The 12,795-nt window shown below is 41.2% G+C and overlaps 1 protein-coding gene across 3 annotated transcripts in view; it reads right to left on the minus strand.

Annotated features, from left to right (window-relative positions):
- Window positions 1-630: 630 nt before the first annotated feature.
- The window catches only part of STK17B (serine/threonine kinase 17b), a 38,919-nt gene continuing 26,754 nt past the window's right edge, over window positions 631-12,795 (minus strand). For all 3 annotated transcript variants that reach the window (XM_005294276.5, XM_065562045.1, XM_042851670.2), the window contains exons 7-8: window positions 6,441-6,620; window positions 631-4,572 (exon numbers count right to left, since the gene is read on the minus strand). In XM_005294276.5, the coding sequence (XP_005294333.1) occupies window positions 4,299-4,572; window positions 6,441-6,620 (454 nt within the window). In that variant the 3' untranslated portion in view covers window positions 631-4,298. The remainder of the gene's footprint in view (window positions 4,573-6,440; window positions 6,621-12,795) is intronic.

Genomic DNA, 12,795 nt, shown 5'->3' on the forward strand with positions numbered 1-12,795 from the left:
TTGTTTGTCAAATCAAAACTACATATTTATGGATTTTTCTATATTGAAATTAATATCTGAATTTTTCTATATACTGGCTCATCAGTACAGCAGCCTAGCCATTTGTCTAATATACAGAGCTGGCAAAGAAGCACTTCCAAGTCTGATAACTGGCAGAAATCAAGGCACAGTTTTTTCCCCCCTTCTTTCAGCACAGAGGCCAACAAACTTGTTATCCAGTTTTCTCTGCTGTGGGTTTCTGAAAATGTTATACAACTAATTTCTAGTTAGGAAAACATTTGAGGTTGAATTTACAGAGTTATCAATTGATACCTAGAACAGAGATTTTTCTGCTAACATCACATTTCTCAGGGAGACCAAAATCAGAGCGGGGACTCATCATTCTTGTTTTATTTCAAAATGAGCTCTACAATGTAGCTAATGGGGGAAATGAGTATTTAATAAATAGGATTTTTTTTAGTATATGAAGCACACTGGATAAAAGTTTTATGGGCAGAAAATTTAAGAGATTTAAAGCCCTTCTGCAGTGAATACTCCAGTAATGCCAAAACAAATACATGGGGATACTGTTCCTTTCACAGAACACACAGCTCAGTCGTGAAGACGTTCTAAACACAAACAGAACAAGCCTTTTGTCAATGGGATCTTTATGTAGCAACTGCAGTATCCAGCCTGTACTAGTGAATTACTACCTATTTATTACACACATAATATATGACATTCTCTAGAAGAGTATAAATTTATTTTTAGGCCATCAGCCTATTAACATTCAACTTAACTTTAAGGAGTTAACTGCTTTTAGAAAGGACCACCATCTGCTAAATAAACAACATGGATATTACATGCCAGTTTATCTTATGCTGTTGAGGTATACAGATCACCACTGGGTTAGTTTTTTAAAATCAAGACACTTCATATTTGTACTGGCCCATTTCATATTTTTGACTCATTTTGCTTCTTATCTTCTCTCTTTAGCTGGTTGGCATACTGCTGGTTCTACAGCCTCTACAGAGAGACTAATGAAACCTGAACACCAGCATTTCTTTATTATATAATATTTTAAAATGCCTCTCCTTTCCTCTAAATATTTTATACCTAAAATTAAACTATAAAAGGATGAGAGTTCTGGCCCTCAATGTACATAAAGCAGAAACACCTTTTTCCCCTCACAGATTTAATCTAGATTCAATTGTAAGCAGCATTCCAGATATGAAATTAATAAGTGTAAGGATGTGGTGGCATTTCAAAAAGCTACATTCAGTAACTTATCAGATAAACTTTACGAAGAGCAGAGGACATTAGCTGGAAAGCCTCTTTTTCTGATTAGAAAATATTAAGTTTACAAATTGTTGAATAAAGTCACATTTCAATACAAAATGTTTGTTTATACAAAATAATTCAGGAATTGCATAGAAATTACATCAGTTATCTTAATAAAATATTACTATGACCATTTACATCTGTTTTTGCTAGTCCCCAATAACATGACACTATGCACAATGGGCTACCAAAGAACAATTGTATCTTAAATGAAATTACATATGTTAAAGAAAATTATGGCATGCACAATACAAAATTCTTATAAAATTAAACATTTATATTAATCCAAACAATTTAAAGTTCTTGCTCCAGTTATATTTGAATTTACATACAAAAATATAGAGGTCTACAACATTTGAAAAAGCTCTATTGGATAACACCAAAATTCACTTATTCAAACTTAAAAGATAACTTAAGACCAGAAAAAAGCAGTAAGAAATGTAAACATTTATCAAACAACATGGTAGAAAGTTTCTTTATAGAATATTTCCTGTATTTTGTTTAGTTAAAGTGCTGGTATATATGGTTATGACTTTATATTTTGCATAACCTGTATCATATGTTAAAAGAAATAGTAATATTAATGTGAGCTTCCAGTTTTAAAATTAATAACTTAGCAGTAATTTGGACAGTTTACATTATATTACAATTATTTCTGTAAACAACCTTTTATAGCTGAATCTGTTGTACTGTTTTGACATTTCCTCTCCATCTTAAGTGAACTTTCCATTCTGAATGTATAAAAATACCTTTATTTCAATACACTGTCATTAGATTAAGTTCTTGTGAGAAGACGATCGTTTTAAACAAAGATATTTCTCTTGGGTAAAAGCAAGGACTTCCAAAATTTAAAAAAAATCCAAAAACCTAACTTGTCTATTAACTGCCTCCACAAAGTCTACTTATTTCTCGGTTATCAATTGATAGAAAAGAATAATGTATACATTACATAATATTAATATGTAGAGATGAGATAGTGGAGTCCCCTAATAACTAGGTAGCTCAGCTTGTTCATGCTTGAACACATACTGATATTAAAAACAATATCACATGGATATCAGTCTTTATAAAGAGAACAGAAAAGACTGGATTTTAACACATAAAAGGTTAAGGCCTGATCCTGCACACTTTACTCAGTTGGAACTTCCATTCAGATCAACAGGAGTATTAACCAAGTAAAGAGAGCATTATTGGACTCATTTGTCTGTTAGGTTGGATTTACTATACAAATTGCTTAAAATATTTTTTATTCCATCCTTTTGTTATAAAGGTATTTAAAATACAACATTTTACTACATATTAATAAAATGAGCATTTACATTATCAGTGTTTGATATTTTCTCTTGAATTTTAACTAGAAATTGTTTAAGTATGACAGGGTCCAAATGCACATTTGAGGAAGCATCTTGCAATTAACTAAATATCACAAAACTAAATGTCACAAATGAGACATCCACACTGAGGAGGATTCAGTCTAAGCTATGCAGACTCGAAGATCCAGGGAATAGTTTAAAGTGCCATTAACTTTCATAATATTTCAAAGAGCTTTAATTACTTCCATTCCCTATGTGAAAAGGCTCCAATTTTCACACTATTAGTGCTACTGTGGATACGATAGCTTGTCAGCATTTCTAGAATTAACTCAGTTTAGGACCTGATCAACATTTGCTCCAAGCTGGAACTTGGCATAATGCAGTGTTTTTTTCAGAGCCTTGGAACAAGAGGAATACAACCCCCCCCCCCCTCAAAAAAAACCCTGCCTTTTGGGGGGGGGGGGGGGGAGGGAAGATGGAGAGTGCAAAACAGAAAACAGATGTGAATGTTTTCAAAAATTGATAGATTCAGATAACCAAAAGAGCTCTGAATTTTAATTCTGAAATTTTGCAGCCAATTTCTCAAGATCGGCATGAGTAAGTACTTTGAGGAAAAATAGTTTGGTTGGAAAAATTACTATGCAAGCAAATTAACACACTCTCCATCCCACACCTATCAGCTTTTTAACACATCCTTAATGCAGATGCATGTTAATTGCATGAGCAATAAAAGACTATATGCTATTAGTCTCATCATCTCTGCTGTTTTTAAGAGGTATGTACACTTAACTATTATGGGTATTGGAATATTTATGCTGTGCAATCTGTATTTCAATACAATCCAGATATATATGGAGACTGACAACAGCTTCTTTGGAGCATGTACAATTGTTTCAATATGCACTTCAGTGCAAAACTTTTCACACTCTTACAATTAGATTTGTTTATGAAGCACGGATCTTCAGCAATAAGACTGACAACCTACCCTTATTCTATTCTAATATTCCAGAAACATTCATGCTAGCATATTAAAAATACATGCCACATGCAGTACATTATCCACGTGTAACCAGTCAGCTAAGGCAGAAAGATTATCCTTAACCACAGCTAAACATTCTAAGTAAACAGTATTTGCTGAATGTGTTCAATACATCCCAATATTCTGCTGATTTTAAACTCTCAGTTAACAGATGGCACTGTCACTGCAGTGAAAGGCTGTCAGAAATTAGTTTCAATTTCTCTGCTTCAATCCATCATCAAGTCTTAGTCACAGAAATGTGACTATGTTATTAGATCACTGTCTTGAGCACTTTTATAAGTTGTTTAACTAGAGTCCGTTTATTAACATTCAAAAGTTTTTATATTTTTATTCTCTATTATATTAAACGTTTTATGGACTAAAACTTGAAAAGTGCAAATATATTCAACTAAATCGCCTTCAAAACACAAGGCTCTCCCCTGATGCCAGAACTCCAGTTTCTCAGGAGTAAAAGCCATTGCCAGCAATGGACATGAAAGGAAGTACCGCATAAGAGGATCACTCGAAAGTGCATTTCAGTATAACCATGCTGCACGAATGGACAAACCATAATCTCACAATATTCACCACTGGAATAGATTATAATCCTAAATTCAGTTCAGAGGACCTGCACAGCCAGCCATGTGTTAACATACTAAGTCTGTCATGAAGTCTTGCAATGAATCATCAAACCGAAAACGTTTAGAGACTGTACTGCTGTCTTCTGGAATGTTCTCTTTATCTGCTCGGTCACCACAGGTACCATTGCAAATTGATTTAGTATTCCTTTCCTCTGAACACTTTGTTGTGTGTTCCTGCATTGGAGAAGGACAGGAAGATTCTTCAGGACTATGTAATAGTATGAATTCCCCCTGTTTCAGCCAAGAATGAGAGAGACAGGCCTCTGCTGTTGGTCTTTCCCTTAAAAAAAAAAAAAAAAAAAAAAAAGGCTATTTTACTTAAGTGAAAGCATTAACCTCTTATATGGAATGCACAGCTTATTTCACAAGTCTGGACATGTGAAAGATGGACAGTCTTGGAGAGTGAAGTCTTAGCCCCACAACAGGTATTAATAAGGGCAACAATTTTACAGCGTCCTCAGATTGTTGCCTTCTTACTGCCAACACAACTACAGTAACTCCTCACTTAACGTTGTAGTTATGTTCCTGACAAATACAACTTTAAGTGAAACAATGTTAAACGAATCCAATTTTCCCATAAGATTTAATGTAAATGCAGGGGGTTAGGTTCCAAGGAAATTTTTGGGGGGCAGACAAAAGGCATTATATACTGTACAGTACTATACTGTACTGTGGTGGGGAGGTGCCCTTGGCTTACCCCTGGGGCTCAGGGCTGGGGGTGCAGGGTCTGGGAGGGAGTTAAGATGTGAGAGGGCGCTCAGGGTGGGGGTGCGGGAGGAGGCTCAGGGCTGGGGCAGGCAGGAGGTGCAGAGCTGGGGCAGTTCCTGTTTGGTGCAGGGGTGTGCAGGTGGCTCTGCACAGCGCAGCACCTCCCCCATGGCCGCGATTCTGGGAGCTCCCCACCGCAGGCAGGGCCACCTGGAATGCAGGGGATTTAGGGGCTGCAGGGCCCCGGGCTAAGGGGGTCCCGGGGCCTTGGCCTGCATCTCTAAAGCCCCTTTCGGAATAGGGCCCTGCGAGCACGGGCCAGAGGACTCAGGAGGAGCAGGGGCAGTCGTGCAGCCAGCGGCCGGAGAGAAGCGGCGCTTTCTCCTTCAAAAGTGCCGCTTCTCTCTGGCCAGCTTTGAAGGGGACAGCGCCGCTTCTCTCCGGCTATTGGCTGCCCCTGCTCCTCCTGAGTCCTCCGGCCCGTGCTCGTAGGGCCACATTCCAAAAGGGGCTTTAGAGCTGCAGCCCAGGGTCCTGCAGCCCCTGTGTTCCGGGTGGCCCTGCCTGCTGGGGGAAGGGGGAGTCCCAGCTAGCTCGCTCCCTCCCTCCCAAAAAGTCCTATGCACCACCAAACAGCAAGCGCTGGGAGGGAGGGAGGAAAGGAGAGGGAGGAGGCGGAGAAGAGGAACTTGTGCAATGCTCCCTTGTAAAGTCAGCCAAATGACGTTATAAGGGAGCATTGCACAACTTTAAATGAGTATGTTCCCTAATGGAGCAGCGATGTAACTTCGAAACAACATTAAGCGGGAGGACGTTAAGTGAGGAGTTACTGTATAAAGGACTGCTTGGATTCAAATCTGGCTCAGGCTTCAGAATTGTTAACGAAAATGCAAATGCAGGGTCAAACTTTGCCCTCTGAATCTTAAGATCATTTACTTATAGGTAAAATTTGGCCAGCAGAACTATTATTTACAATGCATAAGCAAAAAATACATTCAAGACCGAGTATGCGATCTGGCAGTTAGTTTATTTGCAAACTGAGCAAATTTGATTTGGAAGCCACGATGGCATTTTTTGAAGTAAAATTGCTTTTAAGCAAATAGCATCTTACTAAGCGGAAAAATCAGTTACAAACGGACATTACCACCAGTTAATCTGATATACTGTCAGACTACCTGATAATTTTACAATTCAACATTTCAACAGAATTTCCATTATTGGGATCTCACTAGTCAAGTCAGATTTTCCATTTGAATCCAGCACATTCTAAATATTTACACCACATAGAATGTATCCATATGGAAACCAACATTTTTATGTTAAATGGTAACTGGTCTTATCACATTTATATTACAGTAGCAACTCAATCACGATCAAGGCCCTGCTTTGCCAGATGCTTATAAACAAATAGAAAGATGCACCGAAGAATCTGCTACCTACTCTGGGTTTTTGACAAGGAGTTTTTGAATGAAGTCTCTGGCCAGGTATGAAGCTGATGCAAAAGTTTCCTCTGAATAATCCACATTGATTTGAGAGATATTGAGGAAAGTTTCTTGATTATCTGCCCCCACAAATGGAGATTCTTGAGTTAGCAGCATATATGAGATTACACCAATATTCCTGAAATGAAACAAGATGTAATTTATCTTTCATCCTAAATTATATCACTGGTGCTATGGTCAGTGTTCTTTGTTATTTCACATTCCACAGGCAGCAAGAGAACCAAAGTATGCCACAGTTCTAAGCAATTTGATTACATATACATGCAATACCTGATGTGTGTTTCTTAATGAATCATTCAGATCATTAAGTGATTTTGCTGGTATGCCACTTGCTCTTCCTAGCAGTCAGTGAAAGTTGCTCGGCTACTTAAATCTGCTCCAACCATTTCTTTCTTGCAGCCGCCATCACTCAATTACCTTCTACTTTGGAGGGTAGGCTAGAGTGTGTTTTCCAAAATCAACATTCATGCTTTGTTTTGAATTCATCAATACAGATACACACGAAGAACGTGGTTAGCAACCCACCTGATGTCCAGACATATCATTCCACAGTTATGTCACCTTTATCCCAATAGTACAAGAAAGCACTAAAAGGGAATCAGGAGCATTCAATCTCCTTAATACAAAAATTATTTAGCATAGAACTACACTACAGCTGGGTAATAATGGCTTTCAGTTAACTAGCAACCCCAATAATAATAATAATAAAAAAAAAAGTTTAGGTTCAGGTCAAAAAACACAAACAAAACAAACAAAAAAACCCCACAAAATTTGTCAGCAAGTCAAAAAAAAAATCAAAATGTTTGGTTTGATCTGGCTCAGTTTCTCCTTTTGAATTTGGGTATTTTAACAAAAAGGAAGGGAAGACTCACAAATCAGCCAAAACCTCTAGCCCAGTGGTCCCCAACCTTTTCCGTGGGGTGGGTGCCGAACGACTAGCCGCTGAGGACCGGGGCCGCCAGACAAGCAGCCACCGAAATGACCCCGTGAAGCGGCATTTCGGTGGCTGCTTTTCCGACGGCCAGTAAGCGGGCGCACATGGCTGCCCCGGCGGGCACCATGACCCCCGCAGGCACCGCGTTGGGGACCCCTGCTCTAGCCTATAGAGTCATTCTCAAACTTGCTCATGCACAGTGACTATGAATTGCCACTATGGCAAGGTCTGGAGGTCAAGATTGTCCTTACCACAAAGTTGAGTCTTAGTGCTGTGGAAATAGAATGCCTAAAAGGAAGCTTCTTCCTGACTAGGTAATATTACCACTACTTTCTACCCCAGGTTATGGAGCAATTCCTCAGTAGTTATGACACTGCCTTGCCAGAAACTGGATATTCATTTCCCCGATTCAAAAGGACTGTGTAGCTGAATTAATGGATTGCTATAGATCCAATACCCTACCATGTTTAAAAGATGCACCTATTTAAATACACCGCTACCTCCATATAACGCCACCCAATATAACACGAATTTGGATATAACGCCGTAAAGCAGCAGCAAATCGCATCGCCCTGTTGTTCACATTTTACCTAGTTTTGGACGATACAGTAAATGCATTTGACCAATAGCCAGCTACTGTTCTGGCATGATATGCTGTCAAAGGCAATCTGTTCCTACTGTTCTAGCACACCTTTCCAGACTGTTTTGGAGCACTAGAAGCTCCTGGTACTGTTGTTGCTGTCCTGGGATCCCCATGAACTCCAGCTCCAAGGCAGAGGGTCTCACTTGGTTCCAAGGCAAGGAGAGAAGCTGCCCTCTTCTTAACAGACTTATGGAATGTTTTCCCCTCCCTCCTGTGAGTGGGTCTTCTCCTTATCCTCATCTTTTGAGAGGAGCTCTTGTGTCTGCTGGAGTGTTCCATCAGAGCACTACTCAGCAGCTCCAGTCAACAAGATAGGGTGCAGGAAGATCCCAAGGCTTCATGGTGAGCTGCATCGGGTGCTTGCAAAGTCTGAACTCCTAGAACTGCTTGGTGCAGGGACAGAAGCAGTGGCAGATGTCACACCTTAATGAGATGTGCGACTCCCCCAAGCAGCAAAGACAGCTCTCGTGTGGGTCACTTACTGGGATGTCCCAAAGGCAGGAAAGGTAAGACTTGAAGCCTAGACCTTGGGCATAAGTGCCTCAAACATTGGGGGATTAGTGAAAGTGGGAGGAAGAACCTCTGATCCTCATGATCTAAACTATGACTATACGCTAAATATGAAACTTAACTATACCCAATATTTTTTACAAGAAAGTTGAACCGACAAAGCTACAGAAGGTTCCATCCCAGACCACCAAAGGTAGAAAAAGAACTGCACAGGCAGTTGGTCTGTGCTACCAATGAGGCCCTCGGTTCACAGCAAGAAGTGTAAGGTTCAAGTGCAGACCAACATACACTGCCACTGAAGAACTGTCAGTCCAAAGTGCATGGAGCATGTGTGCACCCAGAGTTAATACCCATAGAGACCAGCTCTTAAAGAAGAAGGGCAGGTACCATGTACAAAAATTTAAGAATCCGGACTGCAAGAGCATAACATTTTTAAATTTATGGTAGCAGTGGAAACCCATACTGCAACGTAAAGATGCACATAAGGTTCCCACGTCGTTACTCATACAAATAGAAAAAATAAACTTGTTTTTCCAGTTTCACGGAGAGCTGTGGAGAATGTGGAAGACTGATACTTACTCACACAGACATATGCTTACAGTATCCTATTATTGAGATACAGTTAGGGCATGAAAAATTAAAGTTGAACTCTACACCATGTAGTTTATGAGAAAATAAAACAGGTGAGGTTTCTTGGTGTGAGGAAAGACTTCTATGCTAGGGCATATTTGGAGTTGCCCTTAAAAAAAAAAAATTTTTTTTAAAGAAACCTTACACAATGAAAAATTGTGAGGAAAGAGGTTGTTATTGCTGCCTTTAAAGTGCTCCAGGTCAGGAGCAAATTATAGGTAAAATAGCTTTACTGCCCGTTATTTTTCTGGAGTTATGTGGAACAAGATCAAAATAAGAAGAACTTCTTAATATTCATGAAGATGTGCAGATTCAGTTAGCTTTCTAGATGAAGAACTTTGAAAGAGAAAGAAGGGAAAGTGGGTGGAAGTAAAATTCATAAATGTGAGATTTTTGGTACACATTCATGGGCAACGTTCTTTTTTTGGGAAAACATTTCATATGTATAGGAATAAGTCTGATTTGAGATATGAATGTTTACTCAATTCACTGTGTTCACGCCACCATTAGTAGTTCACGCCACATTTTTAGTAGTTATAGCATGTTTTATAAGATACTAGATTGTTAGAAAAGATTAATGTAGGCCTGAGAGGCCAATTAAAAATGGGCTGCACCTGCCAGGTGGGTCAGTCTTAACTGATGATGAAGCCCACCTGGAGAAATGCTGGGAGAGGACTATAATCAAAAGATGTTTGTAGCAGAAAAGAGCTGTAGGTAGAAAGTGAGGAACTCTGCAGTCACTCTCTGGGACTAGAGAGGTTGTGATGAAAAAGTTCAGGAGATGGCTAGCCCTAGGATCCTCTCCTGAGTAGAGCAGAGAAGTTTAGGAAGATGCCTGGGTAAAGACCCACCAACCACTTGAGTGGAGTAGACTCTGCAGGGAAGCCTTGACAAAGGTAGTATCTGGATTTCCAAGGAGAGCACCTTTGAAGATGTTCAGCTGTTGAACAAAGCAAGGGAAAGAGCAGGAGAGAGAGAGGAAAGATCAAGCCTGAGGGCAGGAATAGGTTTGAGTTTATAGTTTTAAACTGGGATTTATTGGGGGATTCCAGGGGAGAGCCTTGCAAAAAGGGTGAGATTAAAGAGGCTGCGGAGAGACCCGTTGACAGGCTCAGATAGGTAGCAGGGGGTGAGTTTGAATATAGACACAGCTATACTTATAACTATAGGGTCCCTGTGCTGAAACCCAGAGGAGAGGGAAGGCCCAGGTTCCACTATCAAACACCAGAGAAAATGGTGCAGAGACCCTGAAAAGGAGATAAGGACAACCAGAAGGGTGTGATGACCATGAAGTGTAATGTTGGGGCTGAAAACCCTTTGTGACAACATTAGATTTTTATTTGTTGGACTCTCTGTACCCCAGAAAGGGTGGAGTTAAATCATGACCTGACGAGAGGGTTGATTCACGAGACAGGCAACAAAAGACCAGAACGATTATTGAGAGGGGGTACTAGACAAGACTGAGCTGCTCTGCCACACCCAGCCATAAGAAGTGCACTCTTCTACACAGTGCTACCAGGTTTATATTGTTTCTGCAGAATGGGTATAGGGCTTGGAGTCCCTTGAGGAAACGCTTGGCGATTGGATGAGCAAAAACAGAGGTATCATCAATTTTGTCATGAAAGGTTGTAATAGCAGCTAAATGGACTCTGATGGAGCTGAAAGAAAGGCTAAATCGCTTAAGGTCCAATAGGTAGTCAAGTATGAGCGAGAGAGATACCGACGTGAGACAAAGTTGTTTAGCTGAACACTAATGTGTGAATCGTTTCCACTTTCGTAGATAGGTGGTGCGAGTAGATTGTGTTCTGCTATGTAGGAGCACTCTTTGAACTTGTTCAGTGCAATCTAGTTCGTTTTGGGAGAACCATGTAGGAACCAGGCTTTGAGGTCAAGCATGGACAGGCTGGGGTGGAGAAATTGGCCGTGTTGCTGTGATAGGAGGTTTGGGATGAGAGGCAACGAAATTGGTGGTCGAATCAACATTCTGGTGAGGAACGGAAACCACGGTTGTCTGGGCCACGATGGGGCAATCAGGATCACCTTGGCATGGTCTGTTCGTATTTTTATCAGGACCCTGTTGAGAACCGGTATCGGAGGAAAAGCATAGAGTAAGTTCCGGTTCCATGGGATCATGAATGCGTCTCCCAGGGAATGTTTGCCCAGTCCCGCTCTGGAGCAGAAGTCGGGACATTTAGTGTTTTTCACAGTTGCAAAGAGGTCTATGGTTGGGTAACCCTAAATGCGGAATATGTTGTGAATGGTTTTCTCGTCTATCTCCCATTCGTGGTCCCAGGGAAAGCGTCTGCTTAATTCATCCGCTGTGGTGTTCATCACTCCGGGAAGATAGGCCACTGATATCCGGATGTTGTTCACAAGGCACCAATTCCAGAGCTTCATAGCCTCTGTGCAAAGCGAGTGGGAGCGAGCTCCTCCCTGCCTGTTTACATAGAACATGCAGGCAATGTTGTCTGTCATTACGCATACATGGAGATTCCTGATTAATGGGAGGAAGTGACGGCACGCATTGCGTATGGCTCGAAGTTCTAGGACATTTATGTGCAGGGAGGTTTCGGTTGAAGACCATAGCCCCTGGACTGTGTGGGGAGACATGTGTGCACCCCATCCTGTCAGGGATGCATCGGTAGTCAGTATGAGGGATGGAGCCTCCTGAAGAAAGGGGACTCCAGAGCAGAGGTTGGAGTGAACGGTCCACCACAGTAGAGAATCTGACTCGGAAAGGTATGGAGAGAGGCTTGTTTAGAGAGCGCACATTCGGTCTGTAAACCGTGCCCCACCACGCTTGGAAGCACCTCATGTAGAGTCGTGCATTTTGGACCACGAAAGTGCACGAGGCCATGTGACCTAGTAGTTGTAGACAGTCTCGGGCGGTGACCTGGGGACTGTTGTGAAGTTGTGGCCAGTAGGCTTATGGAGTTGAAGCGATCGGGTGGGAGAGGGGTCAATCCTGTCCGGGAGTCAAGGTATGCTCCTATGAACTCCAGATGTTGGGTGGGGCATAATGTGGATTTGTTTTTGTTTATTTGTAGGCCTAGAGATAGAAAACAACTCGACGGTAAGCCCCGTGAATCAGAGAGCTTCATTGAACGTTGAAGCTTTGAGGAGGCAATTGTCGAGGTAAGGAAATATTACGACCCCTTGTTTCCTGAGGTAGGCAGTGACTATGGCTAGGATCTTGGAAAAAACACGGGGGGCTGTGAACAGTCCGAAGGGGAGAACCCTGTACTGAAAATGTGTTGAGACAAGGGTAAAACGGAGGAAGAGTCTATGGGCTGGGTGTATAGTCAAATGAAAATAGGCGTCCTGTAGGTCAAGGGCTGAAAACCAATCGCCCTGCTCCAGCACTGGGATTATGGTGGTGAGAGTAACCATCTTGAACTTTGCTTTTTGACAAATTTGTTGAGCCGCCTGAGGTCGAGGATCGGTCGCCATCCCCCAGTTTTCTCTTTTGTTAAGAAATAATGGGAGTAAAACCCCTTCCCTTTGTGTTGTTCGGGCACAATTTCTATTGCTCCCAGTTGAAGGAGATGTTGCACCTTGGAGGAGCAGTTGCTCGTA

Source organism: Chrysemys picta, chromosome 11 (assembly GCF_011386835.1).
Source record: "Chrysemys picta bellii isolate R12L10 chromosome 11, ASM1138683v2, whole genome shotgun sequence".
Taxonomy (NCBI): domain Eukaryota; kingdom Metazoa; phylum Chordata; order Testudines; family Emydidae; genus Chrysemys; species Chrysemys picta.